General features: G+C 48.5%; 1 protein-coding gene and 1 long non-coding RNA gene across 2 annotated transcripts in view; one reads left to right on the forward strand and one right to left on the reverse strand.

The window, feature by feature from the left end:
* LOC118079317 (uncharacterized) overlaps window positions 1-19,512 on the reverse strand; it is a 47,362-nt gene extending 27,850 nt beyond the window's left edge. The window contains exons 1-2 of the long non-coding RNA XR_009557220.1: window positions 19,243-19,512; window positions 17,718-17,785 (exon numbers count right to left, since the gene is read on the reverse strand). This is a non-coding gene — a long non-coding RNA (uncharacterized LOC118079317). The remainder of the gene's footprint in view (window positions 1-17,717; window positions 17,786-19,242) is intronic.
* Window positions 19,513-20,665: 1,153 nt separating this feature from the next.
* Window positions 20,666-25,524, forward strand: part of NR4A1 (nuclear receptor subfamily 4 group A member 1) — a 40,281-nt gene continuing 35,422 nt past the window's right edge. Inside the window, exon 1 of the mRNA XM_060272031.1 lies at window positions 20,666-20,795. Within this exon, the coding sequence (XP_060128014.1) occupies window positions 20,771-20,795 (25 nt within the window). The 5' untranslated portion in view covers window positions 20,666-20,770. The remainder of the gene's footprint in view (window positions 20,796-25,524) is intronic.

Raw genomic sequence — 25,524 nt, forward strand, 5'->3', positions numbered from 1 at the left:
TCTCGCAAGCTCTTCCTCATAATGATGCCTAGAAACTTGTTTGTTTGTTGTTTTTAATGGGGGGGGGGGGAAACCCAGCAGATTTGGCGGTGTCAATTTCCCCTGCTTCAAAGTGCAGCTGCAGTCAAGTGAGCTAAGTTAACTCAGTTTTGGCCATGGACTCTGAATAACCTCCTGGACCGCTGTCCCTTCCACGCTAGCGTGAGGCTTGGAGATTCTGTTTTCCGGGCAGCGCCTTGAAATATCTGAACCTGACTTAAGTTTTCTGCTTGTGACTCACACTTGTGCCTTGTCCCCAGCTGGTTATGGAGCGCCTTTGGCACGAGACTTAGAAATGGAGCAAATGCTAGAGGCAGACTTGAGGGGGAACAAAGCCTCATCTTGAGCCGATTATTCTGAATGCTGCAAAGGGACGCATGTCTGGGACTTTTCTCTCTCTCTTTTTGGCGCACTCTGGGCTCATCCAGCTTCTTTTCCTGCCTGTTTTCCTGTGGGATCTTGTGGGATTCCTGCTTGGAAACTCCCTCCCCAGCTTTTCCGGTGGCAGTGAGGGAGCATTCTAGGCTGTGTTTAAAGAACATCTTGGGCTGAATGCGAACCATCTCTCTCTCCCCTTCCCTGCCTCTGTGTCTGGGGAACACATGCTCTCTTTTTTCCCATGGTGGTAGCATTGAGAGTCCCATGGACTGCAAGAAGATCAAACCTATCCATCCTGAAGGAAATCAGCCCTGAGTGCTCACTGGAAGGACAGATCCTGAAGCTGAGGCTCCAATACTTTGGCCACCTCATGAGAAGAGAAGAATCCTTGGAAAAGACCCTGATGTTGGGAAAGATTGAAGGCACTAGGAGAAGGGGACGACAGAGGACGAGATGGTTGGGCAGTGTTCTCGAAGCTACGAACATGAGTTTGACCAAACTGCGGGAGGCAGTGGAAGACAGGAGTGCCTGGCGTGCTCTGGTCCATGGGGTCACGAAGAGTCGGACACGACTAAACAACAACAAAGCATTGCCAAAAAAAAAGTGTGCTTCCAGTCTGTCACGGTTTTCAGATAGGACCCAATCCCACACCAGCACACTTGTGACGTGCAGTTATTATGGTATATTTGGGAGGTTTTGCGCAACAAAGCTCGGTTCCTACGAAAGATCAGACTTTTTCCAATAAAGGAAAGTGACGTAGAAACACACTGGGAAATGTGGGGTCGCGCTTGCTTGGAAGCAAAGTCACGTCTCCCTGCGAACAAATTAGAACGAATGTTCATTGCGGGTGGGAAAAGTATTAGAAATTAAGAAAAAGTATTTTACTGTAAGCAGCACAGGAGGGAGGGGAAAGAAGCACCTTGAAAGGGGGGGGATGAAAAGTCAGTTTTAAAATCTGCGTTAAATTTGTTGTTAGCTTGTTAAAAATTTGGAACACTAATAAAAATTAATTGGCAAAAAATCAAAAAAAACAAAACCAGAACAAATGCTCATTAAATAACAAACATCGTTCAATCACCCTGCGGACAAATGAGGTTGGGTGATTGAGCAACAGGTCATCTGGAAGAACCCTGGGAGCTTTGAACCAGGATTAGACCATTTCATGGAGGAAGAGGCTACCATTGGCTACCAGCCAGAATGGCAGGGTTCTGCCTGATCTGATGTCATCCTTGGTTAGAGGCATAGGGCAATGGCCCCCTTTCCCTTTGCAATGCCAGCTACTCCATGCTGCAAAGGCATCCAAGTGCAAGGGGGTGTTAAGCCTCTGTCTGGCTCCTTCTGCCATCAAAAGCCCGGAAAGATGTGATGGGAGGGGGAAAGGGGAGAATTAAATGGCAGGTCGCAACTTAGAAAAGGGGGGGCGAGCACCACTTTTAGAACGATGCCTGATTAATCAACGTTGTTAGTAACATGTTTAATCCCTTGGAAATACTTTAATCAATGAATCATTAAATGTTGTGACCGTGGTGGGGTGGTTGTTGTTGTTTTGGAGGGGGTGTTGCTATTCATTTTCAAATAATCTAAACATTGCTGGGAAGGCCTGCATGAGCGTAGCCAAGATTTTTGTTAGGCAGGCTTTTGATGGGGGGGGGGGGGGCAGAAAATCAGATTTGTACTTTTTTGTATTGATTTTGATTGATTTAGAGCAGGCATCCCCAAACTGCGGCCCTCCAGATGTTTTGGCCTACAACTCCCATGATCCCTAGCTAACAGGACCAGTGGTCGGGGAAATTGGGAATTGTAGTCCAAAACATCTGGAGGGCTGAAGTTTGGGGATGCCTGATTTAGAGGGAGCGGACAGAAAGAAATAAGTGGAAAGGAGGAAGAAAACAAGCAAAAAGATTGGGCCAGCAGGACTAGTGAATGAGAAATCGACCAGGAACTGTAAAGATTGAACACAGAAACCCCAGATACGATACAAACTGTTACCCCTCTCTGGATTCCTTCACACTACCTCCTTATTTCTCTGCAACCATGAGGGATAGTCACTTGTTTTGTTTTTGTCTCGTGAAAGTTCTGGTTCTCAGCATGCCTAATGCTACAGCTGAGTGAGGATGGCACACTGCCTAGATAGCTCAATTGGTGGTGGTGGTGGGGGATGTAAAAGTAAAGGACCCCTGGATGGTTAAGTCCAGTCAAAGGCGACTATGGGGTTACAGCACTCATCTCGCTTTCAGACAGAGGGAACCGGCATTTGTCCACAGACAGCTTTCCGGGCCATGTGGCCGGCATGACTAAACTGCTTCTGGCGCAACGGAACACCGTGACAGAAACCAGAGCGTATGGAAACGCTGTTTACCTTCCCGCCGCAGTGGTACCTATTTATCTACTTGCACTGGCGTGCTTTCGAACTGCTAGGTTGACAGGTGCTGGGGCAGAGCAACAGGAGCTCAGCCCATCGCGGGGATTCAAACCACCGACCTTCTGATCAGCAAGCCCAAGAGGCTCAGTGGTTTACAGCGCCACCCACGTTAGTGTGGTGCCAATGCCAAGGTTGCAGGTTCAATCCCCATATGGGACAGCTGCATATTCCTGCACTGCCAGGAGGGGGGGGGGGTTGGCCTAGAATGACCCTCAGGGTTTCTTTCAAATCTACCATTCTGTGATTCCGTGTGCAAGATGCATAGCGCAGGACTGTTGCCCATGTTGATCCTACTCATGGTAGACCAGTTGAAGATAATGGGCATAATTAACTTAGGTTCATTCATTTCGGGAGGGGGGGGGAGTCTGCTCTGAGTAGGACTCAGTTGGAGGTAACCCACATTTTTCATCTAAGGGCAGACAAATAGTTGCCCCATTCTCAACATCACTGTTTGTGTGTTTTTGTGCTGGCTTCACCGTTCAAATGTTACTCGTGCCGACAGACAGGACACTCTTCTTTTGCTGGCAATGTTGGCATGAAGTTGTACAGCATACAAATGTTCAAACTGTTGCAATCTTTGGAACCAGACTCAAGTCAACACAAAGCAGTAAAAAGTGCCTTAGACAATATAACAAACAGTTCCTCTCTGGCACCATCTGCTGGTCAAAGTGGCAAATGCAGCAATGATGCTAGAAAGAGAATTAAAAGAGTGACACAACCTTGATGGCAGAAAGTGAGGAGGAATTAAAGAACCTTTTAATGAGGGCAAGGGCGTACCCACCACGGGGCAAGTTAGGGCAGCTGCCCTACTCTAGAAGCCAGCTGCCCGCCCCCCCCCAAGCTAAAAAGAAAGAAATCTCAATGCAAAAAGTGGGGTGCGCGGCCCCAGCCAGAAAGAAACAGACCAGCCCTCCCCCCTTTCCCCTTTCCATAACCCATCGCACTTTCTCCTCTCCCCCTCCCACTATCGAGCTGCAAAAGCGGTGGGGTGTAAACGTAAGAGACGGAGGGAAACAGCGCACCCGGGGGATGGGGCGAGCTGCCCAGAGGGGCGACCAGTGCCGTGGGCAGGGGGGCAGGAGGGGGCAATTGCCCCCCCCCCCGAAGCAAAAGGCTAAGGGGCGCAGCGTGGCAGCCCCAGGCTCCGGCTCCCAGCGCAAAGCTCCAGAGGCGCGAGGGGAGCGTAAGCGGAGGAGCGCTAAGCGGGAGCGGGGAGTGTAAGTGGAGGAGGCAGCCACAGGCTCGCGTTCCCCGCGCACCTCTGGAGCTTCGCGCCGGGAACGGGAGCTTGGGGCCGCCTCCTCGGAAGACCTGGGAGGTGCGGAGGAGGCAGCCCCAGGCTTGCGTTCCCTGCGCGCCTCTGGAGCTTCGCGCCGGGAACAAGAGCCTGGGGCTGCCTCCTCAGAAGAGCTGGGAGGACGCAGGCCACGTAGCCCCGCCCATATTCCCACTGTGGCCCCTCCCCTCCCGCCCCTTGCCCCCGCCCCTTGCCCCCCCCTAATTTTGATCCTGGGTACGCCCCTGAATGAGGGTGAAAGAGCAGAGCGCAAAATATGGTCTGAAGCTCAACATCAAAAAAACCAAGATCATGGCCACTGGTCCCATCACCTCCTGGCAAATAGAAGGGGAAGAAATGGAGGCAGTGAGAGATTTTACTTTCTTGGGCTACTTGATCACTGCAGATGGTGACAGCAGTCACGAAATTAAAAGACGCCTGCTTCTTGGGAGAAAAGCAATGACAAACCTAGACAGCATCTTAAAAAGCAGAGAGATCACCTTGCCGACAAAGGTCCGTATAGTTAAAGCTATGGTTTTCCCAGTAGTGATGTATGGAAGTGAGAGCTGGACCATAAAGAGGGCTGATCGTCGAAGAATTGATGCTTTTGAATTATGGTGCTGGAGGAGACTCTTGAGAGTCCCATGGACTGCAAGAAGATCAAACCTATCCATTCTTAAGGAAATCAGCCCTGAGTGCTCACTGGAAGGACAGATCGTGAAGCTGAGGCTCCAATACTTTGGCCACCTCATAAGAGAAGAGTCCTTGGAAAAGACCTTGATGTTGGGAAAGATGGAGGGCACTAGGAGAAGGGGATGACAGAGGACGAGATGGTTGGACAGTGTTCTCGAAGCTACGAACATGAGTTTGACCAAACTGCGGGAGGCAGTGGAAGACAGGAGTGCCTGGCGTGCTATGGTCCATGGGGTCACGAAGAGTCGGACACGACTAAACGACTAAACAACAACAACCTTGGATTCCGAATGCCTTGCAAGTCAAACGTTTTGGCTCTTGAATGCCACAGACCCGGAAGTGAGTATTCCGGTTTGCAAACATTCTTTGGAACCCGAACGTCCAACATGGACTTCCGGAACGGATTCTGTTTGACTTCTGACGTACCACTGTACTGATTTTTTGCATAGACAAAAAAAATAAGAAAAAAACCAGAGAGAAGATGGATAAGAGTCATTCTGTTTGGAAGGTAGGATGGGCTAATCTACAAGGATATTTTGCTTTTGCAAAAACAAACAAACACACCCCACAACTTCTTTATTGATGCAAGATTACAGAAAATATTCAACAACAGAAAGAACAAAACCATGTTTTTCCACAACTGGACGTCATTGCCCAATGACCTTCCAAGAAGATTATGCCATTCAAAAGGACTCGGTCTCAAATTGAACAAAATTATTTTAACACAGGTGGCACTGTGGGTTAAACCACAGAGCCTAGGGCTTGCTGATCAGAAGGTCGGCGGTTCAAATCCCTGCGACGGGGTGAGCTCCCGTTGCTTGGTCCCAGCTCCTGCCAACCTAGCAGTTCAAAAGCACGTCAAAGTGCAAGTAGATAAATAGGGACCACTACAGCGGGAAGGTAAACAGCGTTTCTGTGTGCTGCTCTGGTTCGCCAGAAGCGGCTTTGTCATGCTGGCCACATGACCTGGTAGCTGTACGCCAGCTCCCTCGGCCAGTAATGCGAGATGAGCGCCGCAACCCCAGAGTCGGTCACGACTGGACCTAATGGTCAGGGGTCCCTTTACCTTTACCTTAAACTCTCACTTAGAAGGATCAAGAGCTGGGAAAGTTTGCTAGTTTATCTGCAACATGGATTCTCACCAGTTTGCCACGTAGTCATCTGGGGCCAGCTGGGCTTCCAAGAGTCTCTAATGAGTCAGATTCTCCGATTTCGGCAATAAACAAGGCTTCTGAGTGCCACCTGCCCGGTGTCAGAGCTGCCGCCTCCTCCAAGCCTTGGGCAAGCCGAGCGGCAAAGATTGCGTAGTTGACCAAGGTCTTCCAGGTAATGCTGGTTCTCCCCCGCACCCATCAAAGAGATTGCAGATGCAGTGATAACTCTCTCCCTGGTAACAAAACCAATCTCCACTTGCCCCCAACCGTTGCATCCCCTGAGCAAGGCCACCAGAGGTGCCTATAAGTGCCTATCTCTCCATCTCAGTTCCGCCGACATCGGATGTTACCTGTGTAAGTACATTTCCTGGGTTCATGCTGATCTGCTGGCATGCACAATATAATAATAATAATTGATCATTTCTACCCCGCCCATCTGGCTGGGTTTCCCCAGCAACTGGGGGTGGCTCCCAACAGAATATTAAAACCACGATAAAACATCAAACATTAAAAACTTCCCTAAACAGGGCTGCCTTCGGATGTCTTCTAAAAGTCAGGTAGTTGCTTATTTCGTTGACATTCTCACTGCGCCACCTGCATATAGTGTTATATGCAACTCTAAACTGCTCTGAGTTTGGAAGATCAGTTTATATTTTGGTTATACGGAGTGATATTTTTCTAGGAAAAAGAGGTGCTGGATCTCACCATGAACACCTCCCTTGTTCTCTTGTAACAGCAATGGTGCCCACCCGAAAAAGACCAGAACTCAGTTCTGGTGAGTTCCAGCTGAGGAAAAAACCGTGCTTATGTATGTATGTTATATTATTATACATAATATTATATTAAATAATGTACGTTCCATTATTACACTTTGTGGCCAAGACAGTTGTGCATCAAACAACCTTGCTTGTCAAAAAAAAGGAAACAAGTGAAGTATAAAGGGAGGAAAAGGAAAAGAAAGAGGGGATATTTGAAGGAGGAAAGGGACCATAGCAAACAAAAACCTCTATATAGTACAGTGAACACACTGAAAGGAAAACTATAAGCATTACACCTCCAACAACACATGTTTCAGGCAAAAAAATTACTAATGCTGTGTGGAGTTCAGTACCATTGTTATGTTGTCTTAAGATAATTCTCTTTCAGGTTCACACTATTAAATGTTTTTGGAGTATTTTAAATGCCCACGTCCACTTAATGCTCCATGAGCAAGAGAAAAGAAACTTGCTCCATCTTCCATGTAACAGCCCTTAAGATATTAGAAGATGGCTATCATCTCCTCTTACCCAGGCTAACCATACCCAACTCCTTCAAACATACGCAACGCATATGGCCTGGTTTCCAGACCTTTTGCGTGTGTAGACCAGAGGTTGGCAACCTCCGGCCCATGGGCCAGATGCGGTCCATGAAGGCCGTTTATCTGGCCCACGGATCGCCCGTGAACTGAGCCAGCTGCTAGGCGAGTCCCCCATGCGCTGCACTAAACCGTCACAGCGCACTGCGGGGACTCGCCGAGCGGCACCGGAAATGGCGCCTGCACAGATGCCAGAAATCGCTTCTGCGCAGGTGCGATTTCTGGCGTCTGCCGCAGCCGCAATTTCCGGCGCTGCGGACATGCGCAGACGCCATTTCCGGCGTCGCGCTGCGCCTGTCCAGCCCACGGCTGGATAACCTTGCCAACGCCTGGTGTAGACCTTTTAACCATCCCCAAATTAATTAAGACAAGACTCAAATTTTTTGTTTGGTTTTTGGCAGAATTTAGGCCACAACTTTATTGATTACAATCAAGTGAGTGGTTGCATAGGCTCTGGTTCGACTAGTTCCCTGCACCCTTGCAGGCAGCGCTGACCCAGGGCAGACCATAGGTCAGACTTGGGTGAACACCCGACACAGTGGAAGGCGGGGGTCAAGCCAGTCCACCAGGCAGATGCCCCCCTGGACTCAGGCTCAGGGCACAACCCCTCTCAGGGTTGACCAACCAATGAGTCCCAGAATTCCTTTAACAGAATACCCATTGCATAGGGATGGCCAGACCGCTCTGCCACCCCTATCACCTGAACCAGAGCCTATTTGCAACCTTACAAGTTGTGACGATTTGCTACATGGCAGGCGAAACCCAAATGGCACCAGCCAATCAGCCAAGTGGTTAAAATTCCTGCCGTGTCCCTGTCCCAACAACAGGCGACACACGACGGCATAGCAAGGTCATGTGTGCAAGCCCTAAATATAGGGAGAGGTGGGCAGGTGTTCCAATGCACTGACCCAAAAGAGGAAGCTCAGGGACACATGCATGGGTTTATATAGAGGTAAGGTAAAGGTAAAGGGACCCCTGACCATTAGGTCCAGTCGTGACCGACTCTGGGGTTGCGCGCTCATCTCGCATTATTGGCCGAGGGAGCCGGCGTATAGCTTCCAGGTCATGTGGCCAGCATGACAAAGCTGCTTCTGGCGAACCAGAGCAGCACATGGAAACGCCGTTTACCTTCCCGCTGTAGCGGTTCCTATTTATCTACTTGCATTTTGACGTGCTTTCGAACTGCTAGGTTGGCAGGAGCTGGGACCAAGCAACGGGAGCTCACCCCGTCACAGGGATTCGAACCGCCGACCTTCTGATCAGCAAGCCCTAGGCTCAGTGGTTTAACCCACAGCGCCACCTGGGTCCCTCGATACAATATAGAGGTACCTCGATACAATTTCGCTGGCATCCCATTGGTCTAATTGCACCCAGCATCAAGGGACCTCCAGTAGGGTGTTGTGGCCATCCAAACGTTCCCACCTACAACACAGGTCTGGTTGCCAGGTCACACTGCAACTCTTGTTAGGGAGGACCCGATTTATCATCTCGGTCAAGCTTGTCAATATCCTTTTTAAATTGTCCTGCCCAGAACTGGACACAGTATTCCAGGAGTGATCTGACCCAAGCAGAATAGAGCAGGACCTTTTCTTGATCTGAACACTATACTGTGCTTCTGTTGCTGCATCATAGAATAGCAGTAGCTCTCTTTTATTGCTAAGACCCCCTAGAGCCCTTTTGCATGTACTACTGGCGAGCCAGCTGTCCCCCCATCTTATATTTGTGTATCTGGTTCTCCACGGAAATTGGGGTGGGAGAAGTCAACGAAAACAAAGAAAAAAGACATAATGGTGTTTTGATTGCATATGCTAAAAATGTTGAAGCAATAAAATATAATTTGGGGGGGGGGATAATTGTGATACTGTGGTCCTAACAGAGTTCCTCGTTCTGCAGTAGCTTCCAGATAATACAGAACTGCGCCTAGAAATCCTACTCAGGTTTAATTAAAGCTCTCACCACACGAGGGCAGTGCAGCACAGCCTTGCTGAAGCTGGAGAAAAATAATCCTGGTTCAATATTGCACATGCCCTGAAACACACCATGATCATTTATTTTCTTTGTGTTCCAGCTCCTATTTCCTGCTTCTTCACCCTTATAACTCCACAGCATTTCAACGAAAGCCTGGGCCCCCAACCCCTGAAAAGAAATGACTTCAGGCCAGGGTGGATTTGATTTAAATCAAATCAATTTAAATCACGATTTAGATCACTAGTAAGACTTGATTTAAATCACTAGTGAGTAAGACTTGATTTAGATCTTTCTTTTTTCTTTCTTTTTGCAGAAAGACTCATTCTTGCTGGTATAACCTTAATATTTACAACCAGATGAAGGTTTCATTTTTGGAATAATAAATTTTCAGAGCAGTTTTTACAGTGAGATCAAAAATTACTGATTTGGTTATACTATGAGAAATACATAGATAATTATGAAATTATTTGAGGTTTAATAAGTTAACTGTTTATATTTGGAAAACTTTTCTGCTGTACTACTTTATTGGAAGGAGAAAAATAATCATTTCCTTAATAACAATTTAAACAATTTATTTAACTAAAGCCATAACATCATAGCATATGTATCCATGTTTCTTAACTGATGTGGTTAAACTTTTTTTAAAAAAACAAAAAACTTAGGCTGAGTTTTAGCACACATGAAAAAATTAAAACAAATCCTTATTTCCTGATGAATAGCCTTTAGACCAGGGGTCTCCAAATTAAGGCCCGGGGGCCGGATGCGGCCCAATCACCTTCTAAATCCGGCCCGCGGATGGTCCAGGTATCAGCATGTTTTTATATGAGTAGAATGTGTCCTTTTATTTAAAATGCATCTCTAGGTTATTTGTGGGGCATAGGCATAGCTGCCAAGTTATCCCTTTTTTAAAGGGATTTTCCCTTATGCTGAATAGGCTTCCTCGCGAGAAAAGGGAAAACTTGGCAGCTATGGGCATAGGAATTTGTTCATTTTTTTCCCCAAAATATAGTCCGGCCCCCCACAAGGTCTGAGGCACAGTGGACCAGCCCCCTGCTGAAAAAGTTTGCTGACCCTTGCTTTAGACTATAATGTAACCTAAATAGAAAACTATCTTTAGAAAGATTTATCCTCCAAAAGCATTTTATTTTTAAAATCTAATTTAAATAAAAGAAATCCAATTTAAAACAATATAAAAGAACCTCTCTTTTTTTTACTTTAATTTTTTTAAAAAAATTTATCCACCTTGCTTCAGTCCCAAGGGACGTGTATCCTTTGTAAGAAATTGACGAGACCACCGTACAGCTGTGTGAATCCCTTTCTCTTAGTCCTAGGCAGGTGTTGGTAACAGAGAGAAAGGACAAGGACAGGTTCCCTGGGACTAGTAGCCTATCCTACAGGGTTGCATATCCTCCAACATTTCTCTGATGAAAATAGGGATGCCCAGTGCTATTTTCCTTGAAAAAGCGGTGCTGGGACTCACCAGGAACACCTTCCTCTTAGAAAGAATGGTGCCCACCTGAGAGGTGCCAGAACTGAGTCCCAGCTGGGGGGGGGGGGAGCCTATTCGATACCCTCCAACATTTCTCTGATAAAACTAGGTGCATGCACCTGTACGCAGCTGAATCCCCTCTTGCAAAAAGACTCGCAGCCTGGAGGTACTCTTAAGTGATGGAGAAATGTATTTAAAAGTGTGGAATGAACAAATTGTTATGGAAGGCGTATAACATGCTCATGGTTTTATAACCAGTGCTATTTTTATAGAAAAAGAGGTGCCAGAACTCACCATGAATGCCTCCCTTGTCCTCTTATAACATACCCTCCAACATTTCTCTGATGAAAATAGGGATGCCCTAAGGGAAAGCGGCCCATTCCGGAATCAAATCAGAAAAGGAGACAGCTGGAAAATAGGGACACTTGGAAAGTCTGGGGTTAGCACACTGGAGCGGAGAACATTAGCACCTGAACATTTTGATAAGCTGTTTCTTGAATCACACTGGGATTTCTGCTAGAGGAGGGAGGGCACTGTTTGCTGCAGCTCTTCCACTCTGGGCATACTACAGTGGCTATTTTCTGCCTTCAGTGCTGGAGACGGAAGACATGCCTCTAAAGACCAGTTGCTAGGATTCACAAGAGTGCAGCTGTGCTCATGTCCTCCGTACGGGTTTCCCATGGGTTTCTGGTCGGCCTCTGTGAGAACAGAACGCAGGACAAGAAGGGCTTCCTTTTTAGCCTGATCAACAGCAACTTCATTACCTTCTAATGTGCGATCAAGTTTTTTGGGGGCTGCAGGAATAATATACCGCCCGATACCTGCAGGTCTCATTCCTCTGCCCTTCCAACCCCCCAGTCTGCTCCGGGGGGTCCTCCAATCGCCTGGAGCAGATTTTGAGGATGCACAGGGGAGAGGCGCTGCAGGAAAACAAGAAATCTGTGTCACAAGAGGAATAGCAAGTCTGGACACAGGCCCTAAACGGCCTCGGCCCAGTATACCTGAAGGAGCGACTCCATCCCCATCGTTCTGCCCAGACAATGAGGTCCAGCTCCAAGGGCCTTCTGGGGGGTTCCCTCACTGCGAGAAGTGAGGTTACAGGGAACCGACAGAGGGCCTTCTCTGTGGTGGCACCTGCCCTGTGGAACGCCCTCTCGTCAGATGTCAAGGAAATAAACAACTATCTAACTCAGGCATCCCCAAACTGCGGCCCTCCAGATGTTTTGGCCTACAACTCCCATGATCCCTAGCTAACAGGACCAGTGGTCGGGGAAGATGGGAATTGTAGTCCAAAACATCAGGAGGGCCGAAGTTTGGGGATGCCTGATCTAACTTTTAAAAGACATCTGAAGGTAGCCCTGTTTAGGGAAGTTTTTAATGTCTGATGTTTTATCGTATTTTTAATATTTTGTTGGAAGCTGCCCAGAGTGGCTGGGGAAATCCAGTTAGATGGGCGGTGTATAAATAATAAATTGTTGTTATTATTATATAATTATATATATTTAGGTGCTGGGCAAAAACATTCCTTTTCTCCCTGGCCTTTGGCTAATTGTTCAATCTTTGAAACTGGATGGGGGGTAGTATAGTTTTTGTTTGCTTCTATGCACAAAAATGGATCGCTCAGTCGCCAGAGCATGAGACTCTTAAATCTCAGGATCGTGGTGGGCAAACGATTCCTGCTTTGCAGGGGGTGGCACAAAATGACCCTTGTGGTCCCTTCCAATCTTATGATTTTTGTCTTTTTGTATTGAAGACTGCCCTGTGATCCTCGGGTGTGTGTGTGTGTGTGTGTTTTGGGGACTTTCCTGTGTATTGGGGGGGGGGGTGATGAGCTTGCATCTCATGTGCAGACTGCAGTGGGGGCCAAGATTTGGCATCCGGAACATCACAGCTTTCTCTCCCACCCCCCACCCCCCTTTAAGGCTGCAAAGAGAAATTTGAAAGTAGATGGCAGGTCACCATTTCCTTCCATTGTTCTTGGTTCCTTCTCCCTAACAGAAATCAAACAAATTATGTGCAATCAGCACACAAAAGGATATGCAAATACCCAGTATTTTATTATGTTTCTCTGTATGGTGGAAGCCGCCCAGAGTGGATGGGAGTACCCAGTTAGATGGGCGGGGTATAAATATTATTATTAGGGCGTGGGTGGCGCTGTGGTCTAAACCAATGAGCCTCTTGGGTTTGCCAATCAGAAGGTCGACGATTGCTCTGTCCCAGCTCCTGCCAATCTAGCATTTGAAAAGCACACCAATACCAGTAGATAAATAGGCACTGCTGCAGCGAGAAGGTAAACGGCGTTTCTGTGTGCTCTGGTTTCCGTCACGGTGTCCCGTTGCGCCAGAAGCGGTTCAATCCTGCTGGCCACATGACCCAGAAAGCTGTCTGTGTGGACAAACGCCGGCTCCCTCGGCCTGAAAGCGAGATGAGCACCGCAACCCCATAGTCGCCTTTGACTGGACTGGACCGTCCAGGGGTCCTTTACCTTTACCGTTTTTTACCTATCATCATCAGCATCATTATTGAATAGGACATTCCCATTTTCTTCGGAGAAATGTTGGAGGGTATGCAATAACTCGTGGTGACTCTCCAAGCTTTTGGGCAGCGGTCTCTCCTAGCCCCACCTGGAGATGCCAAATCTGGAACCTTGTGAAAGCAGTTCCTCTGCCCCTTCCCCTGTGACTCAGCTATGGCCCTTCCCTTAGGGGAGAGGGGCTTCTTAACCCTTTCCCCTGGAGCTGTTCTTTCCTGCCTAAAACTGCCAGCCTCCAAGCTGTGGTAGAAAACATACATAGGTACACACGCCTTTTCCACAGTGAGGGGAAGACATCTGTGGGCATGTGTGATTTTCAGTGGTGGTGGTGGTGGTGGGAAAGAACGCTAGGAGGTAAGGGTTTAGAAGTTCCTCTCCCCTCTTCCTGTGCCAATCTTCCACTTCAATTTGCAACCTCGGGGGCTGCAGAAAAATGGAACCACGCAACTATAGGTAACACATTGCGTCATGCTTAGCAAGTATGTGGTTTGGGGGTGTTGTCCTCCTCCTCCCACCAGTCATTTCTCCCCAGCTGCACACGGAACAACTGAAAAGTGCTGCATTTTGTGGAGAAGTGTTATTACAAAGCTCTCCGCAAAAGCGTGCCTTTCATTGTTTTAAATCTGAAGCACAAGTTTTGTTAAAGCCGATCCAGAAAAACTTAATTGCCCTGCAGCAACCATTCAAAAGGAAAATCTCCGGGGATTCCCAGGGGTGCCGCATGCTGCCTCCTATATCACTATTTTAAAAATGGTTATACAGTAGATCTATAGATCCATCCATAGATCTTCAAGGTGATGTACAGGCAGCTCTGAAAACAATGCAAAGATAAAACATTTCAACAAACAGAAACAAAACAACCCCCCAAATCTGTAAACAGATACGAATAGAAGAAATTGAAATGGGATAGACCAGAACATATTATTTGCTCTAAAAGGTTCAAGAGAACAGAACGGTGCCTGGAAGAGAACAGAGTTGATGCAAGCCAGGCAGATATGCATGGGAAGGTTGTCAAAACTCTCAGGGTGCCACCACATGAAAGGTCCCGTCCTAGATAGCCACAGCTTAAGGTAGGGCATGTGGAACAGATTGTCAGAGAATGGTCTCAGCAGATAGTCTAGTCCAGGGTTTCCCAAACTTGGGTCTTCAGCTCTTTTTGGACTACAACTCCCATCATTCTTAACTATCAGAACCAGTGGTTAGGGCTAGGAATTGTAGTACAAAAAAACAGTTGGAGACCCAAGTTTGGGAAATGCTGGTCTAGTCCATGCAGGAAAAGGTGAGCCCTCACAACCCCTGGACCCAGATAGAGCTTAGCATAATAGCAGCACTTTTAATTAGCAAAGGATTTTAGATACAGTACTGGACCCAGGTGGCGCTGTGGGTTAAACCACAGATCCTAGGGCTTGCTGATCAGAAGGTCGGCGGTTCGAATCCCTGTGACGGGGTGAGCTCCCGTTGCTTGGTCCCAGCTCCTGCCAACCTAGCAGTTCGAAAGCACGTCAAAATGCAAGTAGATAAATAGGAACCGCTATAGTGGGAAGGTAAACGGCGTTTCCATGTGCTGCTCTGGTTTGCCAGAAGCGGCTTTGTCATGCTGGCCACATGACCTGGAAGCTATACGCCGGCTCCCTCGGCCAATAATGCGAGATGAGCGCGCAACCCCAGAGTCGGTTGCATTTTGCATTTACTGGCAAAATAGGCTCTGTACAGCAAGTCCCAGTTAGCAGCCCAGCTGCCATATTCTGAAGCAGCTGAAATTTCTGATTTATTTATTTATTTTGTCTCAAAAGCAGCATTCAAGTTGCTGCATGTTTGTTAGATGCGACATCTAAGAAATCTTAACTTCCAGAGCCAAAGGAAGAGCCTCAAATCTGAAGAATGGCAGTTCTAGTAATTTACAGCAGCAACATTTTAACATCCTCAACAATTTCTCCAAAAGACAAAATAGGAACAAGGTTCTGGGTTACAGTTTCCCCGTTCCCCCTTTAACATTTTCTGCTGTAGTCTGGATTGCATTGAAAGACTTTGCAAATTGCACCTGACACACAGCAACCTCAGTTCTCCCCCATGACTGTACAACTTCCCACCTACACATTCTTTTATCAATTAATTAATTAATCGCCCAACGATTAATAGGTCATTGAGATACAATTTGCGGCCTGAAACGAGGTTGCACACACCAGCGCCTTTTGGCTAGTGCCCATGACATCACTCACGATAAGCAACACAACCCACTCCGCCCTCAATATGCAGGGGCCTGCAGCAACACAACATTTTCCTATGCGATACTTAAATCTGGTGTGAAATGAGAAGGCAAACCATGCATGCCGACCCGCCTCGCATTACGGGTGTTCACAATGCAGTGCACATGCTTTTTGTGTGTGTGTGCCAGGAGGTGTTTCTAACGCCATGTGCGAGAACATCCTCAGCCAACAGAGAGTGGACCTCTCTCGCAGAAGCTAAATAAATAAATAAATAAATAAATAAATAAATAATAATTCATTATTTATACCCCGCCCATCTGGCCGGGTTCCCCCAGCCACTCTGGGCGGCTTCCAACAAAACATTAAAATACAGAAATCCTTCAAACATTAAAAGCTTCCCTAAACAGGGCTGCCTTAAGATGCCTTCTAAAGGTCTGGTAATTGTTGTTCTCTTTAACCTCTGATGGGAGGGCATTCCACAGGGTGGGTGCCACTACCGAGAAGGCCCTCTGCCTGGTTCCCTGTAACTTGGCTTCTCGTAGCGAGGGAACCGCCAGAAGGCCCTCGGCGCTGGACCTCAGTGTCCGGGCAGAACGATGGGGGAGGAGACGCTCCTTCAGGTATACTGGACCGAGGGCGTTTAGGGCTTTAAAGGTCAGCACCAACACTTTGAATTGTGCTCGGAAACGTACTGGGGGCCAATGTAGGTCTTTCAGGACCGGTGTTATGTGGCCTTGGCAGCCGCTCCCAGTCACCAGTCTAGCTGCCGCATTCTGGGTTAGTTGTAGTTTCCGGGTCACCTTCAAAGGTAGCCCCACGTAGAGCGCATCGCAGTAGTCCAAGCGGGGGATAACTAGAGCATGCCCCACTCTGGCGAGACAGTCCGCAGGCAGGTAGGGTCTCAGCCTGCGTACCAGATGGAGCTGATAAACAGCTGCCCTGGACACAGAATTGACCTGCACCTCCATGGACAGCTGTGAGTCCAAAATGACTCCCAGGCTGCGCACCTGGTCCTTCAGGGGCCCAGTTACCCCATTCAGGACCAGGGAGTCCTCCACACCTGCCTTACAAAGCGAAGGGCGCATGTTGCGCTTTGTGGAGTGTGGTGCCAATGCAAAAACCTGCAACCAGCTCCCATGTGACACGGATTTCGGACAGTGGAGGCGGCTGGTCCATAAGGGAGAATGGGACAGAGCCCCCCAACCTCTGCCTGCCCTTAGCCAGACCCAACCTGCCTGCCTTCTTCCTTGCAGCCTGTCAAGAGGGTGGCACTTCCTGTCACCTCCCTCCTCCTCAGGGGTCAGTGTTGCCCTTGCAGAGCTCGGGGGGGGGGGGCAAAACTAGCATGATTTGGCTCTGCCTGTCATTAGCTCTGGCGCCACCTACTGTTAGCCTCCCCGCCTTCTGCCCTACCAGTCCCAAGGGGCACCAGGCCACTGCTGATTATATTGTTATGAGCTGCCGGGGGGGGGGGGGAGGAAGTAGGCTGCATGCAAGATCCGTCTAAACCCTGGAACCAGCAAGTGTTAAAATATAAGTCAGGCTAGCTTCCTGTGTCGAGGCAAGTGCCTGGGTGATGGGCCATTAAGAGAACGAAGGAGAGGGAGCTCTGTGCCAGACGTCAGAGAGTTAGGAGGACAAAGCCTAGGTTGGGAGTTGGCAGTGATGTGGGCCAGATGTAAAGCCACAAACTGGAAGAAGACAGAGAGGCAGAGCCATGCTTGATTTCTGTTTGAATCCAAGGCTGCGGCTATGGGAGGAAAAAGACCCTTTCGGGGTGTTGATGCTGTGAACCCCTCCATTGTAGACTCAGGTTGTATATATGTGTAAATAAACCATATATCCTAAAGACACCAGGGTCTCCGCTGTGCCACATTCCAAATATAAACATGGACTCTGGGTAATGTGCCCGGAATCTCACATTAGAGAAGCTTGCTTGCTCAAAAATAAAATCAGTTTTGCTTCAAGTCTGTTTGGCACTGTGACCGAAATGCCACGTGTGAAATCCCTCTCCATACCCGAGAGGCACAGAAAATGGCTTAAAATGTGGCTTATGAAAACAAACCAGACGAGCACCATGCAGGCATGTCCCAAGAGGCAATCTGGTCCCCTTCCTGGGGGCATTTTCAGGTGTGAAATTGTACAGTGAGTTTCAGTAAGCTCTGCATGCACTGGATGAGGCAGCTGCAATCCTGCACACTTACCTGGAGTTAAGACTGCTTCTATGTCGGCGTCCTTCAGCACCGCTGAGCCGCTTCTCTTCGGCACTCAGCTGAAAGTGGGATGAAAAAAGGTGATCCTCAGAATGCTTCCTATCGGCTAAGATCCTTTTGTAATGTTTACTCAAAGGTCTGCCCTATTAAGCAAAGGCCTCTTCCAGTGTTAAGAAAAATCTTCCTACTTGCAATCTCGGCCTGTTTTATTGCTTCCTGCTGAGTGAGGCTGGGGGATTATGGGTGAACTGCTTAAAATCCTTTGAACAGCTTGTCTTAATTTGCCCCTATTGTCCGTTTCTGGGGGAGTTAATTATATTTGTGTGGATATATAGTAATTTTAGCATATGTGCTGCCAGAGCACAAATATTATACACATACATATTATATACAGCCGTACTTTGGAAGCCGAATGCCTTGGCTCCCAAACAAACCGGCTCCCGAACGACTGAAACCTGGAAGTGAGTGTTCCGGTTTCCAAATGATTTTTGGAAGCCGGACATCTGGCGCAACTTCCGATTGGCTGCAAGACGCTCCTGCAGCCAATCGGAAGCCGCACTTTGTTTTTTCATACGGTTCCAGGAGTTGAATGGACTACCAGAACACATTCTGTTTGATGGTACCACTGTATATATTTCTGTATATTTTTCACTGTATATTTTTCAGTCACAGCTCACTGGAACTCACCTGCAGCACCTCTCAGGTGGGTGCCATTGCCATTCTAAGAGAACAAGGGAGAAGTTCCTGTTGAGGTGCTCCAGCACCTCTCTTTTTTTAGAAAAATGGCACTAGCTAGCTACACATGCGCCTGTTCAATGAGACATTAGAGATTCCCCCCACGGCCCCACCCCTTCTATTATGTGAATGGGGTGGTTTTTAATGAGGAACTGAAAACGGAAGAGACACATCATTGAAATGAGCGCCCTGAATATTCGCCTTTCGAAGGGTGGCACGTGAACCGCGTTTAGCCCCATGCGCGAAAATAGCATCTTTACAAAACCGGAACCGGTCAGACATTTGGAGGCGAGCCAGGATTCGGGAAATCGTTGCAAAGGCGGAAACTCACGACATTGGGAAGGCGGGGCTACAAGGTGGCTGCTGACCTTTCTCTTCTGTTTGGCGGCTGCCAAAAAGGAGTGGGAGGGGGGGGGTAAAAAAAAATAAGGGAGGGGAATAACTTTCATTTCAGGGAACCCCTAGAGCAAAGGCCACATCCCACTCTCACCCTAATTGTCCCACCCAACAAGCCGTTCCTCCTCTGTATATATTGTTGTTGTTGTTTAGCCGTTTAGTCGTGTCCGACTCTTCGTGACCCCATGTATATACCGGTATATATATATATATTACTCGATACTAAAGCTTCCGCCCCGCCCCGCCCCCCAATTTGATAAACTCTACTCCCAAGGTAAAGCCATTTGGACGACGGCCTTGCAACAAGCTCCTAGTACATTTTACTATGAAACCGTCGGGTCCAGTTAAGTTCTACAGGGCTTGCTCCAACCGTAGGCGTACTTACTCACGAGGAAGCCCCGTTGCACTCAATGAAAAACTGACTTCCAGGTACACAGAGTCAGGACCCGGCTGCCGCCGGGCGCAACCTCCCTGCTGGTTTCCATCGCGCATTCGCTCCGAAGCAAATCCCACCCGGCTCTACCGGTACGCTGCCCCGCTCTCCCAAGCACGCGTGCTTCCGGCGGAGGAGGGCTGCGGCCGCGCAGTGCGATCCGCGTCCTCCTAGTCCTACACACGTTCATTGGCAAGCCAGCGTTGAGTGGGGCTGCCCCCGCTTTCTATTAAAAACCGGCCTGTGAAATTCAGGAACGGATTTGTCCAGTGCCCAATTGCCAAAAGCTCATTTCGCCCCCATGCATTTTATGACGGCTCCTGCTTTTTTTAATATATAAAAAAGTGCAACAAGGAGGAGGCGTGACGGAAGCTAAATTTGGGGGGGGGGCTTTGTTTTTTAGATTGAGTTTTTTTCCCCTCCCATAACTGGAGCACTTGCTTTGTCCCCGCGCGTCCCGTATTGATAGTTTTGTCTTGTATTCCAGGTCTTCTCTCTCTCTCTCTCCCCGTCTGCCAAGTTAGGGGTCCTCTCCAAATGCGTGTCTGAAAGGTCATGTATTTAAGCTCTGGGTAGCCAAGGACAGGCAGATTTATAAATCCATGTGTATGTTTGTGTGACAAATTCCAGAGGCTGGTTTTGTTAGGCTGCAATTATGGGCGTAGCCAGGATTTTTGGGGGGTGGTGGTGGCAGGCTTTATGTTAGGGGGAGGCAGAACCGAGTTATCTGCGACGCAGTTGGTCAGTTAGTTAAGTATTATTATTTATTTACTTGATGGAGGGGCCAGCTGCCCCCCCTGGCTCGCCCATGAATGCAATGGATTTGCTCTGAAGTCACTTCGGCACCAGATTTTTTTAAAAAAAATCGTCCCTGTCCTGTATTTTGCAGAACAAAGGTGGCAAGGCAACCCTACCGGGGCCTCACGGCATACTTGCACCGGTGCACTGACGTTGTAGGCGGGCCAGCGGCGTTGCAAGGCTGCGCTCCCTGCCTGCCCCTCTTTTCCCACTGGGGGCAAAGGCCGCGGCGCTGCTCCCCTCCTCTCCCCTCCCCTGGCAGCCCAAGCAAGCCCCACCCTGCTCCGTGGCAACGCTGCGAATTGCTCCGGCGCGCGGTGCGGGGGAGCCTCTCGCGTCCTTGGGCGTGTAGTATTTTGGGTTCGGAGGCGTCTATTTTTAGCCCCATTGATGGCTGGGATTCCGACGACGTCAACGGAGCCCGGCGTTGACGTCACGGAGGCTCCTTCCAGGCCGGGGCGGGGAGGCGGGGTTTGCAGAAAGTAAAGCGGCGCACGGATGGAGAGCGAGCAGCCGGGGCGAGCGCGTAGGGGGCGGAGGAGACGTGGGTCAGGGACCGATCGAGTGGGTGGGGGGCGGGCTGGGGGCTCGGCATGGCTCCGGAGGCCGCGGCCCAGATCCCAACACCGGACTGCCCGCCCTGGGAGGAAGAGCGCGGAGAGCGGGGGAAGCAGGGGTGGAAATGGAGGACCGCCAGCGGCAGCCAGGTGAGATGTGGGGGAAGAGGCGCGTTGGTGGCGGGGAAGATCAATTTTACTTTCTCTCTCGGAAGCATAGGAGCCAACTCCTAGGGGCTGAGGTCCCTTCGGCCCTCCCCGTAATAAAATATTTGAGGGGGCCACCTCCCCCAATAAGTTGATGGGCATTGATATTCAAATAGTGTGCGTGTGAAGCCCCATGTGATCGATTATGTTCAAGTTGGCACCATGGGCGTATCTAGGGGGGCGGGGGGCAGCTGCCCCTCTCCTAAATCAAGTAGATACCGGTACATAAAGTACTTAACTAACCGAGCAATTGCCGCGCAGGTAGCTTGGTTCTGCTCCCCCAACATAAACCCTGTCCCCCCCCCAACATAAATCCTGGCTACACCTATGGGTGGCAGCCCTACTTGGAAGCCAAAGCTTGCCTACATAGAAGTAAATCCCACTGTGTCCGGTGGGGTTTACTTCTAGGTACAGTACCTGCAATGGCATTTTAGAAAACCTACATAAAGACTGGTTTAGTTTATCATAGTTCAGGGGTCAGCAAACTTTTTCAGCAGGGGGGCTGGTCCACTGTCCCTCAGACCTTGTGGGGGGCCGGACTATATTTTTTGGGAGGGTGAACGAATTCCTATGCCCCACAAATAACCCAGAGATGCATTTTAAATAAAAGGACACATTCTACTCATGTAAAAACATGCTGATTCCTGCACCGTCCCCGGGCTGGATTTAGAAGGCGATTGGGCTGCATCCGGCCCCCAGGCCTTAGTTTGGGGACCCCTGGTAGTTTTTAATCTCTCTGGATTCTACTGAGGGTTCTCCTGTATAAAGCTGTCATTCTTTCCTACAGTGAGCAGGTATTCTTATAGGGCAGCTCAACCGTTCTCACTTGAACAACAATATATGGGCTATTAGAAGGGTTCTGGTCTGGCCAGCTGACTACTTCTGTGTCATTTTTCTTTCTCCTTGGAGTTGGCAAAGGCCAGGCTAGTTCTGGTCTTGCCTTTCTACAAGATTGTTCCAATTAAGCGGGGGGGGGGGAATGTTTCCCCTCCCATTCCAGTAAGTGAGCTGAATTGCAAATTTAGATACTTTCAGTCAGTGTAGATCTCTTTCATGCAGTTTGGCACTCTGTATCCCACCTTGGCATAACAAAACACAACCCCCCTTCTGGAGCTGGGCACATATATTGGAGTGGCCTGCATACTCTGCATTCCACTGAATACTGTAGTAGTTTGGGTGTCTAGACTTGTGTTTGGAGTGAAATGAAGATTGTTGCTAATTTTGTTTGCATAATGGAAATATCCTGGCCTACTACAGATTTTGTACTGGTGAGTGTGCTTCTTGACTGAGGAGTGATCACTCTCAAATTACATATGCATAGGAGCGAACCTAACACTTCAGTATGTTTACAGTACTTGAAAGTAGGTCCCACTGAGTTCAGTAGCATATACAGTATGCCAAAGCATTCATGTTTAGGATTGAAGCCCTTGAACATCACTGTACCTGTACTGTATATGATGAAGGGGGGGGGGGATATTTGCTTCGCTGGCAAATGAAGTTTTTGTTGTTGTTGCCTCTTCCTCTTGCTAGACAAGAGTCTCAGTGCTGATTGCTACATGGACAGCCTAACAAAGCCTTGACAATGCTTCAGAGTACATACATACCCATTCCTTTTTTAAAAAAAACTCAATGTGGTTGTCCCCAGCAGGATAAACGATTTTGTTCTATATTTTTCCTCTGTCATATAGATTTCCTTGAGAATTAAGTTGGACTGCATGTGTTTGTTTGCGTATCTGTAATCACACTGGCTATACACGAAATGTGGTTTTTCTCACAGAATAAATTTAGTTATTTAAAAAAACAACGACCAAGCCCCCAGTACTTGCTGATGCGAAGTTAAGCCAGAAATTATATGAGTACAGTCGTGTGTGTGTGTGTGTGTGTGTGTGTGTGTGTGTGTGTTGGGCAGTGGGCATTTAGTATTTAGTGTAGCTCCTTCCTGTGGAAATGCTGTCTGAACTCCCTTTGTTAATTGGTTAACTTTTAGCTGCCTTGGATATTTTTTATCCAAGGTGGGGCGTAAGTTTAAGAAATAAACAACCCAAATACTGCCTCTTGCCACTTGATGCAAGTACACACTGCCCTAGATAAGGGCTTCAGAACGTTAAGAGATTCATAAAACAATCTGCAGCTCCTCCTCTCTCTGCGCGTTTCTCCCTTTCTCTTTCTTTTCCTCTCTCACAGCCTCTCACCTTTTTGAATCTCGCTGAAGCACTGACGAAGGCCTAGAGAGCACACCTTTTGACTGGATAGGATAGTGACTTGGCTCAGAGCAAGTGTTGTTAGTGATGTGCTGCTGGGTGTCAGATGTGCACACAACCCCTTTGGGCGGCTTGTGTAAAATACCTTGATCTGGCTGCCCCAATGCCCACGCTGTGGCTGGCCCTTCCTGTTGCATGCTTCCTTTTGGTAGGGCCCAGGGATTGCAGATCTGTGGGCTTATAGATGTTGCTAAACTCCAGTTCCCATCAGCTCCAGCCAGGATAGTCCATGGTTGGGGAGGATGGGGGTTGTAGTCCAATAGGTCTTTGATCCTTGCCCATAGGTCTTGAAAATGCAACTTCAGTTACTTAGGTTCTTAGTCCGCTTTGCATCTTGAATGTCTGGTAGTACCTGACCTCCTTGGTTGCGATGGAATTCAGATGAAAGCATTGTCTTTTCATTTGGTTAAAGGTAAAGGTAAAGGGACCCCTGACCATTAGGTCCAGTCGTGACCGACTCTGGGGTTGCGCGCTCATCTCGCATTATTGGCCGAGGGAGCCGGCGTATAGCTTCCAGGTCATGTGGCCAGCATGACAAAGCCGCTTCTGGCAAACCAGAGCAGCACATGGAAACGCCGTTTACCTTCCCGCTGTAGTGGTTCCTATTTATCTACTTGCATTTTGACGTGCTTTCGAACTGCTAGGTTGGCAGGAGCTGGGACCAAGCAACGGGAGCTCACCCCATCACAGGGATTCGAACCACCGACCTTCTGATCAGCAAGCCCTAGGCTCAGTGGTTTAACCACAGCGCCACCTGGGCCATTTGGTTAGGGTTGCCATATTTCAAAAAGTGAAAATCCAGACACAAAAGTTGAGATCTTTTTTTTGACAAAGTTGTTGAGGTTTTCCCATATATGTCCAGGCAATTCCAGACGCATAGCAGCCCTACATTTGGTGTTTTGGTGCAGATAGAAATGAAAGGTGTTGGCATACAGCCAGGCAGCCTCTGTACTCTGCTCAATCAAGGGAGTCATTGTGTGCATGACAATTCCGTTTGCACAACTCCAAGTAGGAATTTGGGCCTCGTGATTGATTTGGCACCCCTGGGTAATCGACTCAAGTAGCATTGTTTCAGATCACACAAACACACACCAATTGTTGATCATGTTCAACATTCCTCCGATGAAAATAGGGATGTCCTGTTCCATAATAATAATAACGATGGTGATAATAATAATGATTTTATTAGTTATACCCCACCCATCTGACTGGGCTGCCCCAGCCACTCTGGGCATCTTCCAAGATACATAAAAGCATAATAAAACATTAAACAAACTTCCCTGTACAGGGCTGACTTCAGATGTCTTCTAAAGGTTGTGCAGTTATTCATCTCCTTGTCTTGGGAGGTTGCATAATTCCATACCCTCTGGTGAAAATAGGGACGTCCTAAGGGAAAAGCGGGATATTCTGGGATCAAATCAGGGACTGGGAGTGCGCCATAATGTATGTACTTGGAATTCAGGCTTTTAATGTGATTTGAGTTTGGTCAGTTTGAGACCAGCAGCGCTTTTGGTGGGCGCTGAAAAGTGTGTGCACCAGGGAAACGCTGCAAAGTTTGGCCTTCAGTTCTGGCGAAACGAGCTCTTTCATAACTATGCTAAAACAGACACCAGCCAGCCATGCTGGGACTCCATATAGTGCTTTCCCCAGCTTTGGCTAGAAAGTGACGTTTTTAGGAGGTCAACTAAGGATGGGAAGGGAAAGATTCCTGGTTTAGAAGGGATTCCCCACATGGCCTATATATGGCTCTTGGCGTGTTCTTCCAAGACCTGCTGACGCGAGCCGCTGCCTGTCCAGCTGCTGACGTCCAGCGGTGGGTGGGACACCCCTTACGCTTTCTCTGACGCCGCTGTGGGCTTGGCTTCCTCTGAAACACAAACATGCGTGCGTTCAGCGCTCTGCCTGCCAAACCCCACTAAGCAGTTCCCGGCCCGGCCCCTGATGATTGAAACCAGCTGTGGGCTGCTGCCCTCCGCCACCGCCGCTGGCCGCCTGCCAGATGGCTCCTCTTGGCCAAGGTGTTCGCTACACCTGCAGGTTTGCTTCAGATGAAAGAGGGAGAGGGAGAGGGAAGAGAGCGAGGAACGCCAGTCCAGCTCCCGTGTGATCAAAGGCAACACTCCTTTCAGACAGCAAATAACTTCACCTATGGAACTTTCTGTTACTGGTGAGTCACACTTCGAAGCAAGGATTCCTTTTGCCTGGAGGGCGGAGCGGGGGAACCCAGGAACTATTTGTGGCTGCAAGCCTTCTGAGCGAAATAAGACCGGTGCTCTTTAGATAGAAGGGCTGAGTTTTTGCCTGGAAAGGAGCTGATGATTTTTACTGAGCTGCAATTTTATTTTTTATTGTGAGTCACGGGTGGTTTTGCAAAGAGAAACTGCCTAAAGTGGTTCAGCCAATTAAAATGA

Source organism: Zootoca vivipara, chromosome 2 (assembly GCF_963506605.1).
Source record: "Zootoca vivipara chromosome 2, rZooViv1.1, whole genome shotgun sequence".
Taxonomy (NCBI): domain Eukaryota; kingdom Metazoa; phylum Chordata; class Lepidosauria; order Squamata; family Lacertidae; genus Zootoca; species Zootoca vivipara.